Here is an 18,807-nt window from a genome sequence, read left to right as displayed (position 1 = left end):
ATTCAGCCAGACTAAATAATATATTATGTCCCAGTTTCACAGACAGGGCTTAGATTAAACCAGGAGTAGGTCTTAGTTTAATTAAGGCATTTAAATAGCTCTTATATAAACGTGGCTTAGAAAAAAGAAAAAGAAAAAACATTACTGGTGTGCATCTTGAGACAAAACAATGGCACTGACATATTTTAAGATGAAAGTGCAAGTTGCTTTCAGTTCAGACAGCTCATAAATGCATTTAAGTCTGGGAATAGGCTTAAGCCTTGTTTGTGAAAGCAGCCAAATATGTATAGGTCTATAATAAACATGTAGTTGTGGCAAATATTTACTGTGAGTCTTAAATGTACAGGCTAAAATTCATAACATGTAATTAATATCATTATAAGCATGGTAAGAGATAAAACAATGTTTGATTAAATAATGATTTTTGTAGTATCTATTACATCAAAAACCACAGTTATTTAGATGCTTTTATAATACATATAATTTTTTTGCGAATTTCAGGGAAATTCAAACCATAAACAAGGGGGTTCAGGATGGGTGGTACAATAAGAAACTCCAGTGAGAGAATAATCGACAGGCCTATAGGGAGATTCAATGTTGGAACCCGACTCAAAGTGACCTCACAAAAAATAGCAATAGAGAAATTTAAAAGGATCACTATGTGTGGAATACAAGTTTGATATGCTTTTCTCCTGAACTCTTGTGAGCTTTTTGTACAAATGGTAAGAATTTTAACATAGGAATATAATATAAAACTTAAAGGCATGATAATAATTGTGGTCACTATGAAAAAGCCAAAAACATTAATAATAATAGTGTTTGAACAAGAAAGCTTGACAATTTCCCAGTTGTGACAATACACCTTCCACAGTTTGCTACCACACATAGTCAGTCTGCCACTTAAAATACCAGCAATACCGACACAAAGCATTGGGTAAATCCAGCTTATAGCTATTAAAACAGATAAATTCCTGGGAGTCATTATGTTGTTGTATTGTAAAGGTTTACAGATTGCTACATATCTGTCAAATGCCATTAACATTAATATTGTATTTTCATTTGATGCATATGAATAAATGACAAAAGCCTGTAAGAGACATGCTTCACGGGACACCCAGTGTGTATCAGACATCAAGTCTGTCAGTAACCTTGGGAAAAAAGCAGCTGTTCCAAACAGAGAGTTGAAGGACAAACATGCAATCAGAATGTACATGGGCAGGTGTAAAGTCCTTTCCAGAAAAATTGCAAGAATTATAAAGGCATTAAATAATATAATAGCACAGTATACAATAATTCCCAAACTGAAGAAAGTATATCTTGTGTACCCAATATTTTCAAACAACATCAAGTAAAAATATGTTCCATTTTCCATTTTCTGTTAGGCAAAGGATGGATTCATTGACCTGAGGATGAAAGCAGACATAGTTCATGCATGTGTTTTTTACATTAAAATAGATTGTTTGGCAACACTTTATTTAACAGTGTCCTTGTTACACATGCTACATGTAGTTAATATAGTAATAACTATAAATTATGCATAATTACACAGAACAAACCCTAAACCAAACCTAATCCTAACTCTAACCCTATAGTAAGTAGTTAATTAATATCACTCTGCACCATTACATTTAAAGGACACTTTAAATTTAACCTTAAAGTGTAACCAATTGTTTTCATGCTTATCAGCTTTGGATAATTGTAGCCACAATGTTTAATACATCATGTGAATATGAATTACTGTGTGAATTATTCAGTCATTTTAACAATATACATGTACATTAAATTGCATTACCAGAAATACCTTCTGCGGTCTTACATTACCATCGCTTTATCTGCAAGGAATGTGTGAATGTGCAGAGAATTAGGTCTAGCCTATCGATATGTGTGCTATGTGTTAGAAGAGTCACCATACATGCTTTTTTATAACATAAAACATGTCTCTGAAGACCTCTCAGCTGTGGCTTGATTTGCATAAGCATCACCCCAGAAGTTTTCCTTAACTAAACACATTACAAGCGTGGCACCGTGGGTAAAACTCATGTAACTCCAAACTCACTGATAACCGCAAGCTATTGAACACTTTGCTTCAAATGACATATGAAGATGTAAGAATGTAACACCACAACTTGTGTTGGCTGAAAATGTGCAGTCTGGTGGGCAAACACAGACACAACTAATGAAATGTATTTTAGTTGAAATTAAGTTTTTACACAAAGTGTCAGTGGGGATATGGTACTATTAATTAGATTCAAACACCTTGTTATCAGCTGTGTTTGTCTTTTAAATTGCAAAGGTCATGTGTTAACACAGCCAGCAGGGGTTGATATTGATCTGTGCATGATTTAATAGTGTGTGGCATGCACCTCTCCTAATATTATGATTATAGTGTTGAATGGTTCATGCCTCAAATCATTGTTCTCATGCCGTTCTCATTGTAATCAGTATTTCCTTGGTGTGGTGACATGCCTTGCTGCAGGTCATGGCCCAATTGTTTTGGCAACATACTCAAGAGCCAATAGACTCTATGCACAAACCCTGCTTACATATTTCTGGTATAATCTCAGCCAGCGACTTCCCTTCCATACAGCACCATGCAAACCTTATTGCATACCTTAATAAAAGCATGGGTAAAGTATTGAAGAGTAAACACTAGTGACAGACTTCATATCCCCATACGTTTCATACCCATGGCTATTTCTCAGTGTATTCACACTCTTCAGAACAATATGAAGAACAGCATAATATATTGATTAAAATAATATTTAGTAGAGATATTGTCGATGGAAGAATTTACATTTATTTGTGCATATGCAGATAATGTGTAAATATAAATGACTTTGTTCTCTGCACTACATACTGCAAGCATGTAAGTATAAATTATGTCTTTATCGGCACTGCAATAATGCAAACATTTACATACAAATTACTCTGATAAAGTGTTAAACATAGTATAAAACAGTATAAAACCCACCGGCTGCGTTTGAAACCACATACTCATTGTCTAGGTACTCAATTTCAATAAGTACTTACTTAAATAGCGCTAAAAGAGTAGGTACTATAACCTGATTGTGTTAAGTATGAATGCGATCCGCACATAATGCGCCATGTTGACGTTATCATGTGACCTACGACGTTATCACAAGTGCAACAACTTAAAAGATATGATGACAGGTTTAATTAATCTATCTGTAAATATCTTCATATTGATGAAACTTGCCCATTTTGTGGTCTTGTTGAAGAAACAGCTGCCCAGTTATTTTGTGATTGTAGTATAACCAATAAATTTTGGGTTCATTTAAGTTAATATATTTTTAACCCTGCTAATCTGACCCACAGTTTTGTCCTTAAGATATTATTATTTTTTATTACAAAAACCCAAAATCGTGATCTCTTGAATAATTTCTTAATTTTAATGCCAAAATCTTCATCCGCAAGCAAAAGTGGCTTAAGTGTTCCCATTCAGTCGGTCACTCTCGACGCCACGTCGGAGTACCGACGAATAGGAATCTCGCTCGCGAGAGCCAATCTACTTTGAGTGTAACTAAACGAGCCAATGCACATTGGCATGCAATGATTGCACCAGGTGCTCATGCCACGCCGTGCGGGTATAAATAAGACACAGGTGATTGCATCAAATCAACCTTTTGCTTCGGAGCCGAGTGGTGAATGGTTTGTCCTAAAATCACTCTCTACAAAGCGTGTGTTAACATTATAACGAGTCAAGCTCTTCGGTGGACCTCTCCTCGTTTGGTGTTGGAGTGACGGCACTGCAGCGGGGTTGATTTCTCTCTTTCTTTTTCTATTTTGAGCAAAAACAAAAGGCTGTTCTCACAGCTGGTTCGGTGCGCTGTTAAGAGCGCTGAAAAGCCGTTTTCACGGCTGGTAAGAGATCGCCTTCTATGAGAGAGAGAGAGCGCGCACGTCAGGCTGCACTTTTTCCCTGTCTGTGTCGCCGCGACTATTCCCCTGTGTGCTTCAGCACCGCGGAGAGCAGTTTCCCTAAAAGAGCTACACAGATAGAGCTTGCGTCTTTTTAAAGATGACATTCTATCTGTGTGTTTCTGGATGCGGTTGTTTCCTGTCCTCACTGACGGCCACGAACACTGTTTCACATGTCTGGGCGCATGCTGAGACTGTGTTCGTGGGTGGTCATGTTTTCTAATGAGAACATGACCACGTCGGCACGCCGGTCGCGACTCATCTTTCTCCGGGAAGCTTGAGTCCCCTTTGTTGTTGGCCAGCCGCCGCTCGTGTGTAAAAGCACAGCCGCGGGTCTGCCCGACACTCTGGGAGACCGCGGAGATCAGCGAGAGTTACTGTCAGGGAAACCTGAACGGACCTCTCGCTTCTCTGCGTGCCGTGTGCCGTTGAGTGCTAGGTTGTAGCGCGGGTTGTCACGGCAACCCAGCGCTCGCTCTGCGCTCTAGGTGCGCTGTCCCCTTGCCTATTTCTCGTTGTAGCGCCCTCCCTGGCAACAGGAGAGGTCTACTTCAGTGAAATAGCTGGGGTGACCTGAGGAGAGGAGGGCTTCTCCTTCGGGGAACCAACCCCCTAGGGCCCCTCCCCCTCTAGCGCACTGCAAGCTGTGCAGCTCTGGGTGGAATTGCTGGTCCTTCTTATGGGGGAACCAAGCATTTCATTCAGTGCTCCAGCTGAGGATCAGATGTCAATCGCTGCATCTGAGAGAGGGCTGTTGTGCTCTGGGAATGAGGATGATGCTGAGCCCACTGTAATGGTGTGTGCTTCGCTGAATCGGATTCAGAGTTAACAGCCATGCTTCCCGGGATCACTCCCGGATGTGCATGGAAAACTTGGCAGTGTGGCACTTCTTTGGATATGGAAAGCCAAAAGGGCCAAAACTGCATAAGTTTTTCCTCTCTCACTACCCTCAACGGTGGGGTGGCTGTGCGCAGACCACCCCTGCCTGCACTAGGGTAGTTCTGAGTTGAGGTTGAGCTGTGCATGTTGACTAACCGTGATCAAAGTCATGGCGCAGGCCCTCGGCCAGACGATGTCCACCTCAGTGGTCCAGAAAAACCTCCTGGCTTGCCTTGCTGAGATGTGAGTGGTCGTCAAAGTACGCTTTCTCGATGCTCCCATCTCACAAGGTGGCCTTGGGCGACACTGTTGAGAACTGGGCCCAGCAGTTCTTCGCAGTCGGTAGCAGGCTAAGGCAATCAAGAGCCTCCCCCGACATACCATCAGAGTGCCTCGTGGGCCGCCCCTCAGTCTGCTCGTCGCAAAAGGCGTTGTCTCCCGCAAAAAAAAAACAAAAACAAAAAAAAAAAACACTTGGCACAGCCTGCTCTACTGTGTCCTGCAGGAGGATGACGCTACCTGTCTCTGCTGCTGTTTAAGCGGTCGGTGAAACATCACCTCTGAGACGGGTGACCGGGAGATGGGCGGGGCTGCTCTTCCCCGGAGGAGGGCCGGGCAGAAAATCTTGAGTCAAAATCCGTTCTGCCGCTGGTGTCACAACCAGTGGTACCCAAATTCTCAAATTCTCAAAAAAAAAAAAAAAAAAAAGCAGTTCCTCCCATCTCTGGGTCCCTAGGGGGTTCGGAGAGCTGTGGACGGTCAAACGCCGGACCACACTCATCCTCCTCCTTCGCCAGTGGACAGTAGTGGACGGTTCGAGGACGCAACCTAGCCTTCTCACGTACCCTCTGCCCTCTCGTGGAATCAGGTAAGTGTGCACCGCACACTCACAACCGCGCTGCGGGCCGCCTCCAGCCTGGTACCTGCATTCCACCTCGCTGCCCCACGGTGGGTACGCCGGTGGTCCCTATGTCCCGCTTGCACGGACTCTGCGAGCCTGGCTAGAGCTCCCCAGTCCGTCTCGCTGGCTCTTTCGGACCATCAGGCTCGGCTATGCGATTCAGTTCGCCCGGCACTGTCCTACTGGCGAAGGACGCGATAGAGCCGGTCCCTCCAGCCTATATGAAGACCGGCTTCTACAGCCCGTACTTCATTGTACCCAAGAAAACCGGTGGGTTACGACCAATCTTGTACCTGCGAGTTCTGAATCGGAGCCTCCACAAGCTACCATTCAGATGCTCACGCAGAAACGCATTTTCGAATGCATCCGTCCCCAAGATTGGTTTGCAGCGATCGACCTGAAGGACGCGTACTTTCATGTCTCGATTCTTTCTCGACACAGGCCGTTTCTGTGCCTTGCGTTCGAGGGTAGAGCATATCAGTACAGAGTCCTGCCCTTCGGGCTGTCCCTGTCCCCCCGTGTCTTCACGAAAGTCACGGAGGGGGCCCTTGTGCCCCTGAGAGAACAGGGCGTTCGCATCCTCAACTATCTCGACGACTGGCTCATTCTAGCACAGTCCATCCAGGGATCAGTTGTGCGAACACAGGGACCTGGTGGTCAGACACCTCAGCCAGTGTGGATTCGGTCGAACGGACAGCGTGCCTCCCAGAGGAGCGTGTCCAGTCGATGCTGAACTGCCTGAACACGTTTCAAGGCAGGATGGCGGTTCCACTGAAACAATTTCAGAGGCTCCTGGGGCATATGGCAGCCGCTGCGGCAGTAACACCGCTCGGCCTGCTTCATATGAGACCGCTTCAGCATTGGCTACACGGCCGAGTCCCGAGATGGGCGTGGCAACGCGGCACTCTCCGGGTGAGCATCACACCGGCCTGCCGCCAGTCTTTCAGTCCATGGTCAGACCCCTCGTTCCTTCGGGCCGGAGTGCCCCCGGAACAGGTGTCCAGGCACGCTGTGGTTTTCACGGATGCCTCTGCCATGGGCTGGGGAGCCACGTACAACGGGCATGCAGTGTCAGGGGTTTGGACGGGCCCGCACCTGCATTGGCATGTCAATTGCCTCGAGTTGCTAGCAGTGCATCTTGCTCTGAGCCGCCTCAAAGCGTGGTTACGGGGCAAAGATGTACTGGTCCGCACGGACAACACTGCGACCGTTGCGTATATCAACCGACAAGGTGGTCTGCGCTCATGTCGCATGTCGCAACTCGCCCGCCATCTCCTCCTCAGGAGTCAGAAGTGTCTGAGGTCGCTTCGGGCCATTCATGTCCCTGGTGTGCACAACCGTGTGGCCGACGAGCTTTCACGAGCTGCGCTCCCAGGCGAGTGGCGACTCCACCCCCAGGTGGTTCAGCTGATTTGGAGACAGTTCAGGGTGGCACAGGTCGACCTGTTTGCCTCCCCAGAAACGTCCCACTGCCAGTGGTTCTATTCGCTGACCGAGGGTACACTCGGCATGGATGCCCTGGCGCACAGCTGAAAGCACGTGAAAACGTGAAAGCACGTTTTGGGAGTTCATTTTAGTCCATCCTGAAGTCCGTTTTGCAGAGATGGACTAAAAATGAACTCCCAAAACGTACTGCCAGATTCTGGAAGATGAATTCTTCAAACAGTGGTACTAGAGGATGTGGTGCTGGTCCTTCAAGAGTCACTCTCAACCTATCTGTCCATAAAGCCTATAAAAAAACCTTCTTCATGTATTTTACAACACTTCAGCTTATGATTCTTATCTAGAGGGGGTCATTTTTTAGGATTCTTTACCTAACTGAAGTCTCTGAGATCCTGACACCTTGCACTTCTGGAGACTCCAGGTAGGTTGCAGCTTTGGAAAATGGTGGCGCTGGAGACTAAAGGGTTCCTGATGGTTTCACCCTTAATTCTTCACCTTAATTCTTAATTCTTTGGCAGTTAACAGGTGTCTTTTCTTCACCACCTGTTTTTGTCAGATCCTGCTGACCCAACAAGCATTTCACTGTCCAATGGTCATGCCTTAACTGCAATGTCTAGTATTGCATTAGTATTGCATCCTTCTCATGGGCATTTAATACTTTTTGACTTTTCAGTCTGAGTTAAATCTCTTTTTTGGCTCAATTTATCTGTAAAAGAAAACATGCCAAATAATTCTGCACACCTGAATATAAGGTGATTTTCATTTCCAGCCTTCATGAACAATTATATATCACTTATACATTATTAAATACTAAATCAATAGTAGTTATTAGGATTACTGTGGTTTGGAATTGGTCAAATGTGCCTGGAAAAAAAATATGATCAGAAAATCAACGTGCCTAATAATTCTGCACTCCCTGTAATCTTTTTTTTGTTTTTTAACGAAAATGCTATTTGTTTTGTGATATGACAGTGATGAATGAATACACACTAGACAAATGCAGCCTCAGTTTTCAGTCAAGTAATTAATTAATGCATTATTTAATGAAATAATTATATTTTATTTACTGACAACAATATGAAAAATGAATAAATGAGTAAAAGAATGAATAAAAGTAACCATCACAATAAATAAATAAATATTTATCAACAACACATGAAACAAAGCTTTATTCATACTTATTGTTCTAATAATCAGGCGGTGAACCCCACATCCTGCTCTCATCTCAACACAGCTGAGCAGCTTTATTTTGATGAAGCAGCTGAGCACCTTGCCCATCTTTGCTTGTCTTTGCCGTCTGTCACGTCGTTGATCAAGAGGATGAGGAAGATCATGACGGCCCCCTGACAATCTGTTGCCGCTGAGTCCAAACATTCATGTTCCTGCTCTCCATCAGCATGACTACCTGTAAAACATTTAAACGGATTCAAACGTTTTACAATTCTTGTCAGCAGTCCATTTCTTGCCATATTTCATTACAATTTAAAAAAGAAATCACAATCAATTGGTGTAGTGGGCTTAAACCACTGAACTGGTAAGCAGAAGGTCACTGGTTCGATCTCCGCAGCCGTCACCACTAGTGTGTCCTTGAGCAAGCTCTTTACTCCAGGAGCTCCAGGGGGTCGTCCCTGTAATAAGAGAACTGTAAGTCGCTTTGGATAGAAGCATCTGCCAAAAGCATACATAAATGTGATTTTTGTAAATCCTTTTTTGATTTTGGTCAAGTCCTGCTGGTTTTTTCATACAATATCAGTCAATCACTTCCCGAAGCTGCATGACATTATTTGATGATGATTTTGAAGCTTCTGAAAGTCAGGCTCAATTGTGTTAACAGAAACCAGCAGAACAAACTTGACCAAAATCACATCCTATGTCTTTTGACCTTTTTCTAGAAGCTCTCGTTGGCTCTAGGCTCACTGAGGATGAAGAGACCACAGCAACATCCGGGCCAGGTGAGGCAATAAGGGCCGGTGGAGTGATGGAGGGTCTCATCCATGGCACTAAACCATTTCCAGAATCCTCAGTGCTCACACCTGTCTGCCGACATTTCAAATCCTATAAAAATACTCAAACATAATACAAAAGCAGTCAATTTAACAGCACGAGGTCGTTTGATTTCTGTATTAGAAGAAACAAGATGATCTTACTTTATATTTTTGTTTCAGGTTTTCTCCTTTTTGTCCCATACATGCCGCCACAAAAGCCTGGCAGCAAATGCAAAGACATCAAGAATCAGAAAAGTGCTGTAATAACTCTGTTTGAAATTACAATAATTAAAACAAACTAAAGGTTAAGATTTAAATAGATCTTTTATTCATTTCTGTAGTATACTCACTCAAAGCCTTCGATGACAGCATCCTGCTTCATGAGCCGCTCTCCACCGGATAATCATCTGTCCCTGTAACATCCAGACAACATCAACATCACCTCTGATTAATGTGCTCAATACTACATTTGGTAACACTTTATTTTGATAGTCCACTTTAGACATTCTACTAACTATAAGTAACTTTGCAACTACATGTCAACTAACTGTCATTAGAGTATTTGTAGACTGTCTGATTAATATTTACTAAAACTTTATTTTGTTGGTCCCCCAACAGACATTCTACTGACTATAAGTAACTTGGCAACTACAAATCAACTTATTCTACTAACCCGAACCCTAACACCTAACAATAACCTTCCAGTCTACTGACAGTCAACTAATACTCTAATGACAGTAAGTTGACATGTAGTTGCAAAGTTACTTATAGTTAGTAGAATATTTAAAGTGGACTATCGAAATAAAGTGTAACCCTACAGGTAAATGTTGAGGTAGTTGCTGTTGCTGATGTGTTAACCCACTTTTTATCCTACACAAATGTTCCTGAATTTATCAGCAGTACTAATGGACAAATAAAACAGATAACTTATGTTTAGTTACTTTATGTAGATTTGTTTTTTACAAATCTCCCTGTAGCTCTTTTATCAGCCAAGAGGCCATCTCCTGATGTCTGGAGAGCTTCTTTCCCACCTATGTATTCCAGCCAGCCCAAGAGTCTCATCCTAAAATGACAACCGCTATGCCTGAGCCCGCGTCCTCAACAGAACCAGCGTGGGACCACTGGCTTATTGACTTTTGGACTCCTGTCCCCATCCAGAGTCCAGTGACGTCTCCTGTCCCTGTCCAGAGTCCAGTGACGTCTCCTGTCCCCGTCCAGAGTCCAGTGACGTCTCCTGTCCCCGTCCTGGCCCCCTGAGCCCTGCACTTACCCTCCCACCCCAGTTTATGGCGCAGGGACGTGCCTCCTTTTTGCGGAATAGTTTCACTATCCCTGTCTTTGTACAGAAACCTCAAAAATGGCTGTTTAAAATAATCGTGTCCTCATAATCATTGTCAGAGTCATCCATTTGTAACTTTAAATCCACAGTTTCTTGAGATGAAATGCCATCTTGACTCTGATTGACTCTTTGAGGTTGGCAAATACTTCACCTAATTTTTTTCTTATCAGCCAGCCCGCTGGCCTGTCTTGAGTTGGGAAAGTTTGCCTAACGCGTCCAAAATCACCACAAAGCATCTCATTGACTCTGAACTAATAAAAATAGTGTAATCTTTGCCATCAATGCTTAATTTCACTGACAGATTTGACGCATCACTCTGAGAATTCAAAATCATAAAAGCCTAATGCCAAAAATACATTATGTTTAATATCGCGATTTTTACATCCTTGAGGAATAATTTGAATAGAACCCACTATTTTGCCATACATCTCTAGTATTTTTCATTTTTAACAAACAGAGGTACGTTTGATAAAACAACTTTCTTGGATGGGCTTAATAAAAGGCAATACAGGCACAAAAGTGTCTTTGATTATCAACCCAGTTTCAATCAAGTCCTCCACCATTTGTCTTTTACTGAGAAAGAACACAATGGCTATATTCATAGGGAGGCAGATCTGATATAAGCACCACCGACCGCCACGCTCACGTCTATCAGACAATCCTCCACCAACATCGGCATCAGGTGTGTTAACCGCAAGAAATCTCCTGCTTCTGACCCCATTAACCCCACTCTCTGACCAAAGGCAGGGAAAAATCCTTAACTAAACCTATAATCTATAACTAACAGAAGAAAGTGTACATTCAAGAAAAACGTAAAGAAATCTCCCAAACAGAGAGATACTCTCACTCAAGCCAACCGGCTGCATCCACACTCACTCCCAGCATGCAGTCGCACAGAGAGAGAGAGAGAGAGAGAGAGAGAGAGAGAGAGAGAGAGAGAGAGAGAGAGAGAGAGAGAGAGTACGAGGAGTATGTAACAGAAATAACGGCTCATGTTTTTAGTAATTAGAACATTGATCTATCTCTATGATTTCACTTGCATAAAAAAAACTAAACAGAATTGTCTTCTTTGTGTTAATATAACCTGACATTGGCCCTTAACAGTGTGTGAATTTGTTGGACAAGAAATAGTAAAAACTGTTTTTAACAGTACAAACTTGTACAGTACAAACTTATTGGGTACCGGAACCCAGACTGACACAGAATAGTTTCCCTTTTGAATGGGAACTCACACTGTATCTGGAAGACGCTATGGCGTCTGAAGCACGTGTCTAAATGTGAGAATCTCATTGGCCCACGACAGTACGTGACATCATCACCAGTGCGACCGTGAGGATAAGAGGGCGCCTGTAGTACACATAATTTGTCTTCAGGAGCCATTTGTTTGCATAAATGTAGCAAAGTTGATTACTATGGAATGTGCTGCTAAGCTCTTTGTGAAGTGTGTGACTACGTGTCAGAGATTTCTGACACCTTAGGACTCACTTTGTGTCGTTCCCATGGGTGAGGAGCACTCGCGTTCGGTTCTTGAGGGAGCCGATTAGCGCATTGTAGTCAAGTCAAGTCAACTTTATTTATATAGCGCTTTTAACAATGTAGATTGTTTCAAAGCAGCTTTACAGTGTTAAACAGGAAAATAATGCAGCATAATTTTATTCAGCTGTATAGCCATTCTGGAAAAAACGCTGATGTCATCAGTTCATTTCAATTATCATACAGTGACAGTGTGGGCTTTAGATCAATAATTAGATCAGTAATTTAGTTTAAATGGTTAATTTAGTTTATTAATTAGATTTATTTAGATGTTTAGTTGAAAAATGTAGTGTCCCCAACTGAGCACGCCAAGCCAGAGGCAACAGTGGCAAGGAAACCAAAACCCCATTAGGTGACCTAATGGAGAAAAATAAACCTTGGGAGAAACCAGGCTCAGTCGGGGTGCCAGTTCTCCTCTGGCCAATTAACAAACAGCGTATTATTATTATTATTCTGGCAGCTTTACAGCTCAGAGGTCATAATAGATCGGAATATTCGAGGGACCGGGGGCAACATGCTGGAGACGGGTTTATTGAGGATGATGTTGATTAAATAATTATTAAAGTGCAATATTCGAATGATCGGAGGCAACACGCTGGAGACGGGTTTATTGAGATGCCGTGTTGATGAGGCAGTTGCAGGGGGAGTCTAATCACGGTTTCTGCAGACACTTCGGGGTCCTGTGTTGGTCTTCTCTGGGCGCAGGTCCACCATCTGAACTGAATACGGCCCGGATCCCGCTGACTGCAGTAAACCTCGGGATAAAACAGAGAGACCATCATTAGCGTAGATGCCATTCTTCGGAGGATGTAACGAGAATATCAGGTGTTATTGTTTTTGTTATGGAAGTGTTCCCGGTTCCGGCTGACCTAGTTAATGCAGCCTAACAATCATTTCATTGAAAAAGTGTTTTATGTGTATGCCATAGTAAAGAGATGTGTTTTTAGTCTAGATTTAAACTGACAGAGTATGTCTGCTTCCCGAACAATGTTAGGAAGACTGTTCCAGAGTTTCGGAGCTAAATAGGAAAAGGATCGACCGCCTGCAGTTGATTTGGATATTCTCTGTATTATCAACTGGCCAGAATTCTGAGACCGCAGTAGACGTGATGGAGTATAATGTGTTAAGAGCTCGCTCAAGTATTGGGGAGCTAAACCATTTAGTGCTTTGTAAGTAATAAGCAAGATTTTAAAATATATGCGATGTTTAATAGGCAGCCAGTGCAGTGTTGACAGAACTGGGCTAATATGGTCATACTTCCTGGTTCTAGTAAGAACTCGAGCTGCTGCGTTTTGGTTTATTTATTAAGCGAGCAGGGCAACCACCCAGTAGAGCATTACAATAATCTAGCCTTGAGGTCATGAACGCATGAACTAACTGTTCAGCATTTTGCATCGAGAGCATGTGCCGTAATTTAGATATATTTTTAAGATGGTAGAATGCAGTTTTACAGATGCTAGAAACGTGGCTTTCAAACGAAAGATTGGTATCAAAGAGCACACCCAGGTTCCTCACTGACGACGAGGACTTGACAGAGCAGCCATCAAGTGTTAGACAGTATTCTAGGTTACTACTTGTGGAGCTTTTTTGTCCAATAATTAAAAATAATTTTTTTTCTGAAAATTCAGGAAATTACCGGTCATCCAATGTTTTATATCAGCCAAGCATTCCGTAGCATTCTGTAGCGCAATGAAAAATCTCTGTTTGCTTCTGTCCATTTTCTCAAGGGAATCAGGAGAGGCATCTTTCTCTAAAGAGGGCAGTGGTGTCAAATGGTTCAAGCACTTGGATCACCCTGACTAGTGAGTTCTCTGGGTTAAGTGAAGTGTTTAGTGAAATCCTCTTCTCCCCTGTAGCTCTTTTATCTGCCATGAAGACAGCAGTTTGGGAGGTTGTAGCTAGCTCTCTGCTAGCTGCCTTTGATAAGTGCATTTTCTGGGTTGAGTGTAGAGTAGAACCCTCGTCCGTTGCTGAGGGTCTTAGAGCGGGGTCCTCTACTCCCTGCGGTCAAGCTCTCGTTTGGTTGTAGCTAGTGCTCTTTCTCTAGTTTCTATTATCAAACCCTACCCCTATAAGTGCAGAGTTTTTTTAAGTAGGGTCCTCTGTTTCTCTTAAGAGCTTGCAGTCAGAATTAGGGATAGTAATTTGGTAGCAGCTGGCTTTCTGCCAGCTCCCCTTGGGTCACAGGTCCTCAGGACTTAGTAGTACCCTCCCCATTGCTTTGGTCTTCAAGTAGTGTCCTTTTGTTTCCATCTAGAGCTTTCCAGTAGCTAGAGGATAGCAGTTTCAAGTGGTTGCTACTGGCTTTCTGCCAGCTCTCCTTGGATTGCAAATTCTCAGAGTTGAGTGTAGAATAGTACCATGCCCTTTGGTTGGGCCATTAAGTAAGGTCCTCCACTCCCCCGAAATACCCTATCTAGTGAAGACAGTGATTTGAGAGGTGGTAGCTATCTGTTTTCCAGGTCCCCTTGAATTACAAGTCTTCTAGGTTGTGTGTATCCGGTTGTTAGGTCTGACGTCACGCGGCAGCGCTTCCGGGTCCAAACGCTCTATCTCATACCACAAGAAAAGCAACAAACGGTGCTAATATACACACACAATGTGGTGTAATACTACACAAAAATGATAATCATAACCTTTATCTCCATACCAAAATTCCAGATGGCCAGACAGTGATTCATCTTTTATAAATAGTTAAAATATTAATTTCTGTGACGCTGTGAGCACAGAGACTGTTGTGTAGACTGTAAGTATTTAAAATATTTAACTTTTTCAAATATTTGAAAAATGATATAAATAGCACTCATAAACGGCCGTCGATGGCATTCTCAAGTGAAACGATGGTGTTCCTTACGTCACGACTTAACAAGCGGATAGTACCCTCCCCAATGGTCGGGTCACTAAGTAGGGTCCTTTGCTCAACTTAAAGCTTCTGTCTAGTGAAGACATTGATTTGAGTGGTTGTAGATAGCTCTTTTCCAGCTCCCCTTGAATTAAAGTCTTCTAGGTTGAGTGTAGAGTAGTACCCTCCCCACTAATAGGGTCACTAATTGTGTTCATGCGACGAACAACCGTATTGGTCCAAAAAAACAAAAATTGAGATAACCATGTGACTTGAATGTATGTGTGCCACTTTGTATACAGAATCACTCTGGGGGGTGTTCGCGCGACCAAAACTCTGTATTTTAAAATTTAAAATAGTCTCACGCGGAAAAACCGTTTATGTCCACTAACGAAAAATGGAGACGCCGGTTGCTTTCATGTCCGCTGCGGACATTAATAGGCAAAACCTCGGCAAAAAAAGGAGAGCGAACGTGAATGAATGGAAGGACAGAGCAAGGAAGTATTTGAGGAATGCTGGGAAACCCTATGTGAACCGGAGAGGAGAGCAAAAACAAGGAAAAAGTCCACCAAAAGAGGTGAGTGAAAACCCGTATACAAAGTATCTACCTAAAGTTAGCGGTTACAGTCAGAGGGGCGTGTAGGCTCTGTCTACTACAGTTCATATAGCTCACTCTGTTTAAAGGATCATTTCATGAATGGGTCGAAATGAAAGCTGAGAAAATTAGGATTCAGGGGACGTTTTAAACATGTCTTTACTCCTTATTACCACGGTGAAATGAATCGAAACGCTTTAGGTGCGTCTCTAACACCAGCTCAGCTGCGTCATTCATAGATTGTGTTATACGTAACGTTACTGCTGGCAGAATTGTATACATAAACAAACATAATATGTAAATATTATTATGTAAATTCATCCCCAATCTTTAAGATGTTTAGAGTAGAATTTGATTGCTTTATGTCTTCACTGAAATTGGTAAAAAAAATAAAATAAAAAGTAATTGACGTGTTTAAAATATTTTGATATCATTTTTGTATCCCGTTACCATTTAATGCAACACGTTGTTTTGTAATATTGTATGCTATGTTATGTTTGTTACTTGTTATTTAATAAATAATAAAAATAAATTAAAAAAAGGTAATAATAAAAAAAAAATGTATTGATTGTGTAAGCTGATATTCTAGCAAGTAACCTTAATAGCTGCTAATAGCTCTAGTTTTTATAGAAAAAAAAGAAAAAAAAAACACTAATGTGACTTTGTTTCTGTTAAGGGCAAGGTGTGCAAGGAGACGTGTCCCAGGCAGTGTTCAAGCCTAACAGATGAAAGAAAACGTCTCGGTTATGTATGTAACCCTCGTTCCCTGAAGGAACTGACCGACGAATTGGGATCTGTTTCCAGAGACCGACCTACTTCGAGTGATTAAAACGAGCCAATGGACATTGGCATGCGGTTCACAAATTCCACGCACCGCCCCGCAGCGCGGGTATAAATACGGAAGTGGAATACCGCATCATTGCTTTTCAACTGAGGAGCCGAGATAAGTGACTCGGCCTTCAGCTGAAGCACAGCACCTGGCGACGGGACTTACGTCTCCGTTCCCTCCTTCAGGAAACAAGGGTTACATACGTAACCGAGACGTTCCCTTTCAGTCGGTCACGTTCGACGTACGTCGGAACTGACCGACGAATTGGGATCCCTACCAACACGCCAGGAGGCTGGCCCTTCCAGCGTCCTGCCTGAGCTCGCTGGACCACTCCTATGTTAGAGTGGGAGTCAGGGCTCCGGGCAGGGAAGGACAGTCACTGCTGTTCCTGCAAGACCCACTCAGCGTGACTATTGGATAACGCTGGGAAAGCGTGCCCGTCTCGGGAGATGGTACGCTGCGGACCACATCCTTTAATGGAAGGAGAGGTGGAATACACATAAGGACTAACCTAACAGGGTAGTGCAACAAATGGCAGTCTCTGGGGTGGACCCAACCTGGTTCCAGGGGGGGAAGAACACAGCCAGAGACGACAGAGGAAGCTCTGTCGAGGGAAAGACACGGGGCTAGCTGAATAGGGTAGCTGGTACCGTGGAAAATACACATATGGGGTAGCCTAGAGGGGACCGCAACATATGGAACCCAGCCTACACACACGTTCCACAAGCATACGGGTGCAGGCCTGGCATTAGACGGCCGCCACGTCTGACACTGGAGGGGTGACGGAGGAACTCACAGGGTTAGCCGATTTTCGGGGAACACGACTGGAGCAAATAGACGCACGTATCCGGCCCAGAGGGCGGGAGTGGCATATGCAAGCCGACACTTAGAACGGGCACTTAGCGCTGCTGGCCACTGGGGGCGAGAATGCGGGAAGATACCGGCTCTACACGGAGGCTATAAAATCTAGCGAACGTGTTAGGTGTCGCCCAGCCCACAGCTCTACATATATATGTCAGCGAGGCGCCTTGAGCCAACGCCCAGGAAGAAGCAACACTCCTTGTTGAGTGTGCTCGCAACCCGAACGGGCAAGGTACGTCTTGGGACCGCTAAGCCAAGACAATGGCATCCACTATCCAGTGGGCCAACCTCTGCTTGGAGACAGCCTTTCCCTTCTGCTGGCCTCCGTAACAGATGAAGAGCTGCTGTGAGGATCTGAAGCTCTGAGTCCGGTCAACGTAAGCGCGGAGAGCGCGGACGGGACATAACAAAGCTAGGGCTGGGTCTGCCTCCTCCGAAGGCAGCGCTTGCAGGTTCACCACCTGGTCCCGAAAGGGAGTGGTAGGAACCTTGGGCACGTATCCAGGCCGGGGTCTCAGGACAACGTGAGAGTTGGCCGGCCCGAATTCTAGGCACGATTCGTCGACCGAGAGTGCATGCAGGTCCCCTACCATCTTGATTGAAGCCAATGCAATCAGGAGAACTGTCTTCATGGACAGATTTTTGGCTCAACAGACTGCAAAGGTTCAAATGGAGGACCCTGAAGTGCTCTGAGCACCAGGGCTAAGTCCCAAGAGGGTAACGAGGTAGAACGAGGAGGGTTTAGTCTCCTCGCACCTCTGAGGAACCTGACGATTAAGTCGTGCTTACCTAAGGATTTACCGTCTACTGCATCGTGATACGCCGCTATTGCTGCGACGTACACTTTGAGGGTTGAGGGAGACAGCCTTCGATCCAACCCATCCTGCAGGAAGGAAGCACAACGTTAATCGAACACTTTCGGGGGTCTTCCCGGCGGGAAGAGCACCACTCGACGAACAGGTTCCACTTCAGAGAGTAGAGGCGCCTCGTAGAGGGGGCTCTAGCTGAAGCGATGGTGTCTACCACTGCTTGTGGTAGGCCACCTAGAACCTCCGCGTCCCGTCCAGGGACCAGACATGGAGATTCCAGAGGTCTGGACGTGGGTGCCATAGAGTGCCCCGCCCCTGAGAAAGCAGGTCCTTCCTCAGGGGGATCGGCCAGGGAGGGGCTGTCGCGAGGAGTGTGAGTTCTGGGAACTAGGTCCGGTTGGGCCAGTAGGGCGCAACTAACAAGACCTGCTCCTCGTCCTCCCTGACCTTGCACAGTGTCTGTGCGAGAAGGCTCACTGGGGGGAACGCATACTTGCGTAGGTTCCGGGGGCCAGCTGTGCGCCAGTGCATCTATGCCTAAGGTACCTCCGGTCAGGGAGTAGTACCACTGGCAATGGGTCGAGTTCGGAGAAGCGAACAGGTCTACCTGTGCAACTCCGAAGTGGTCCCATATCAGCTGGACGCTCCGGGGGTGGAGTCGCCATTCGCCCGGAGGTGTCGACTGACGAGAGAGCTCGTCGGCTGTCTGGTTCAGCGCACCTGGGATGTGAATGGCACGAAGTGACCTCACAAACTTCTGACTCCACAGGAGGAGATGGCGGGTGAGCCGGAGCATGCAACGGGAGCGTAGACCACCCTGACGGTGGATGTACGCAACGGCCGCAGTGCTGT

The 18,807-nt window shown here is 44.5% G+C and overlaps 1 protein-coding gene across 1 annotated transcript; it reads right to left on the bottom strand.

Moving 5' to 3' along the window:
- Nucleotides 1-454: 454 nt before the first annotated feature.
- Nucleotides 455-1,372, bottom strand: LOC307130080 (olfactory receptor 6N2-like; the record flags this gene model as incomplete). Its single annotated transcript, XM_079822952.1, has 1 exon — nt 455-1,372. The coding sequence occupies one exon, from the start codon at nt 1,370-1,372 to the stop codon at nt 455-457; it is 918 nt and encodes a 305-aa protein (XP_079679078.1).
- Nucleotides 1,373-18,807: the final 17,435 nt, after the last annotated feature.

The sequence above is a fragment of the Gobio gobio genome (assembly GCF_949357685.1).
Source record: "Gobio gobio genome assembly, chromosome: 8".
In the NCBI taxonomy this organism is placed as follows: Eukaryota; Metazoa; Chordata; class Actinopteri; order Cypriniformes; family Gobionidae; genus Gobio; species Gobio gobio.
The sequence above is the reverse complement of the archived record's forward strand: the minus strand, read 5'-3'. Positions and strand labels throughout refer to the sequence as shown.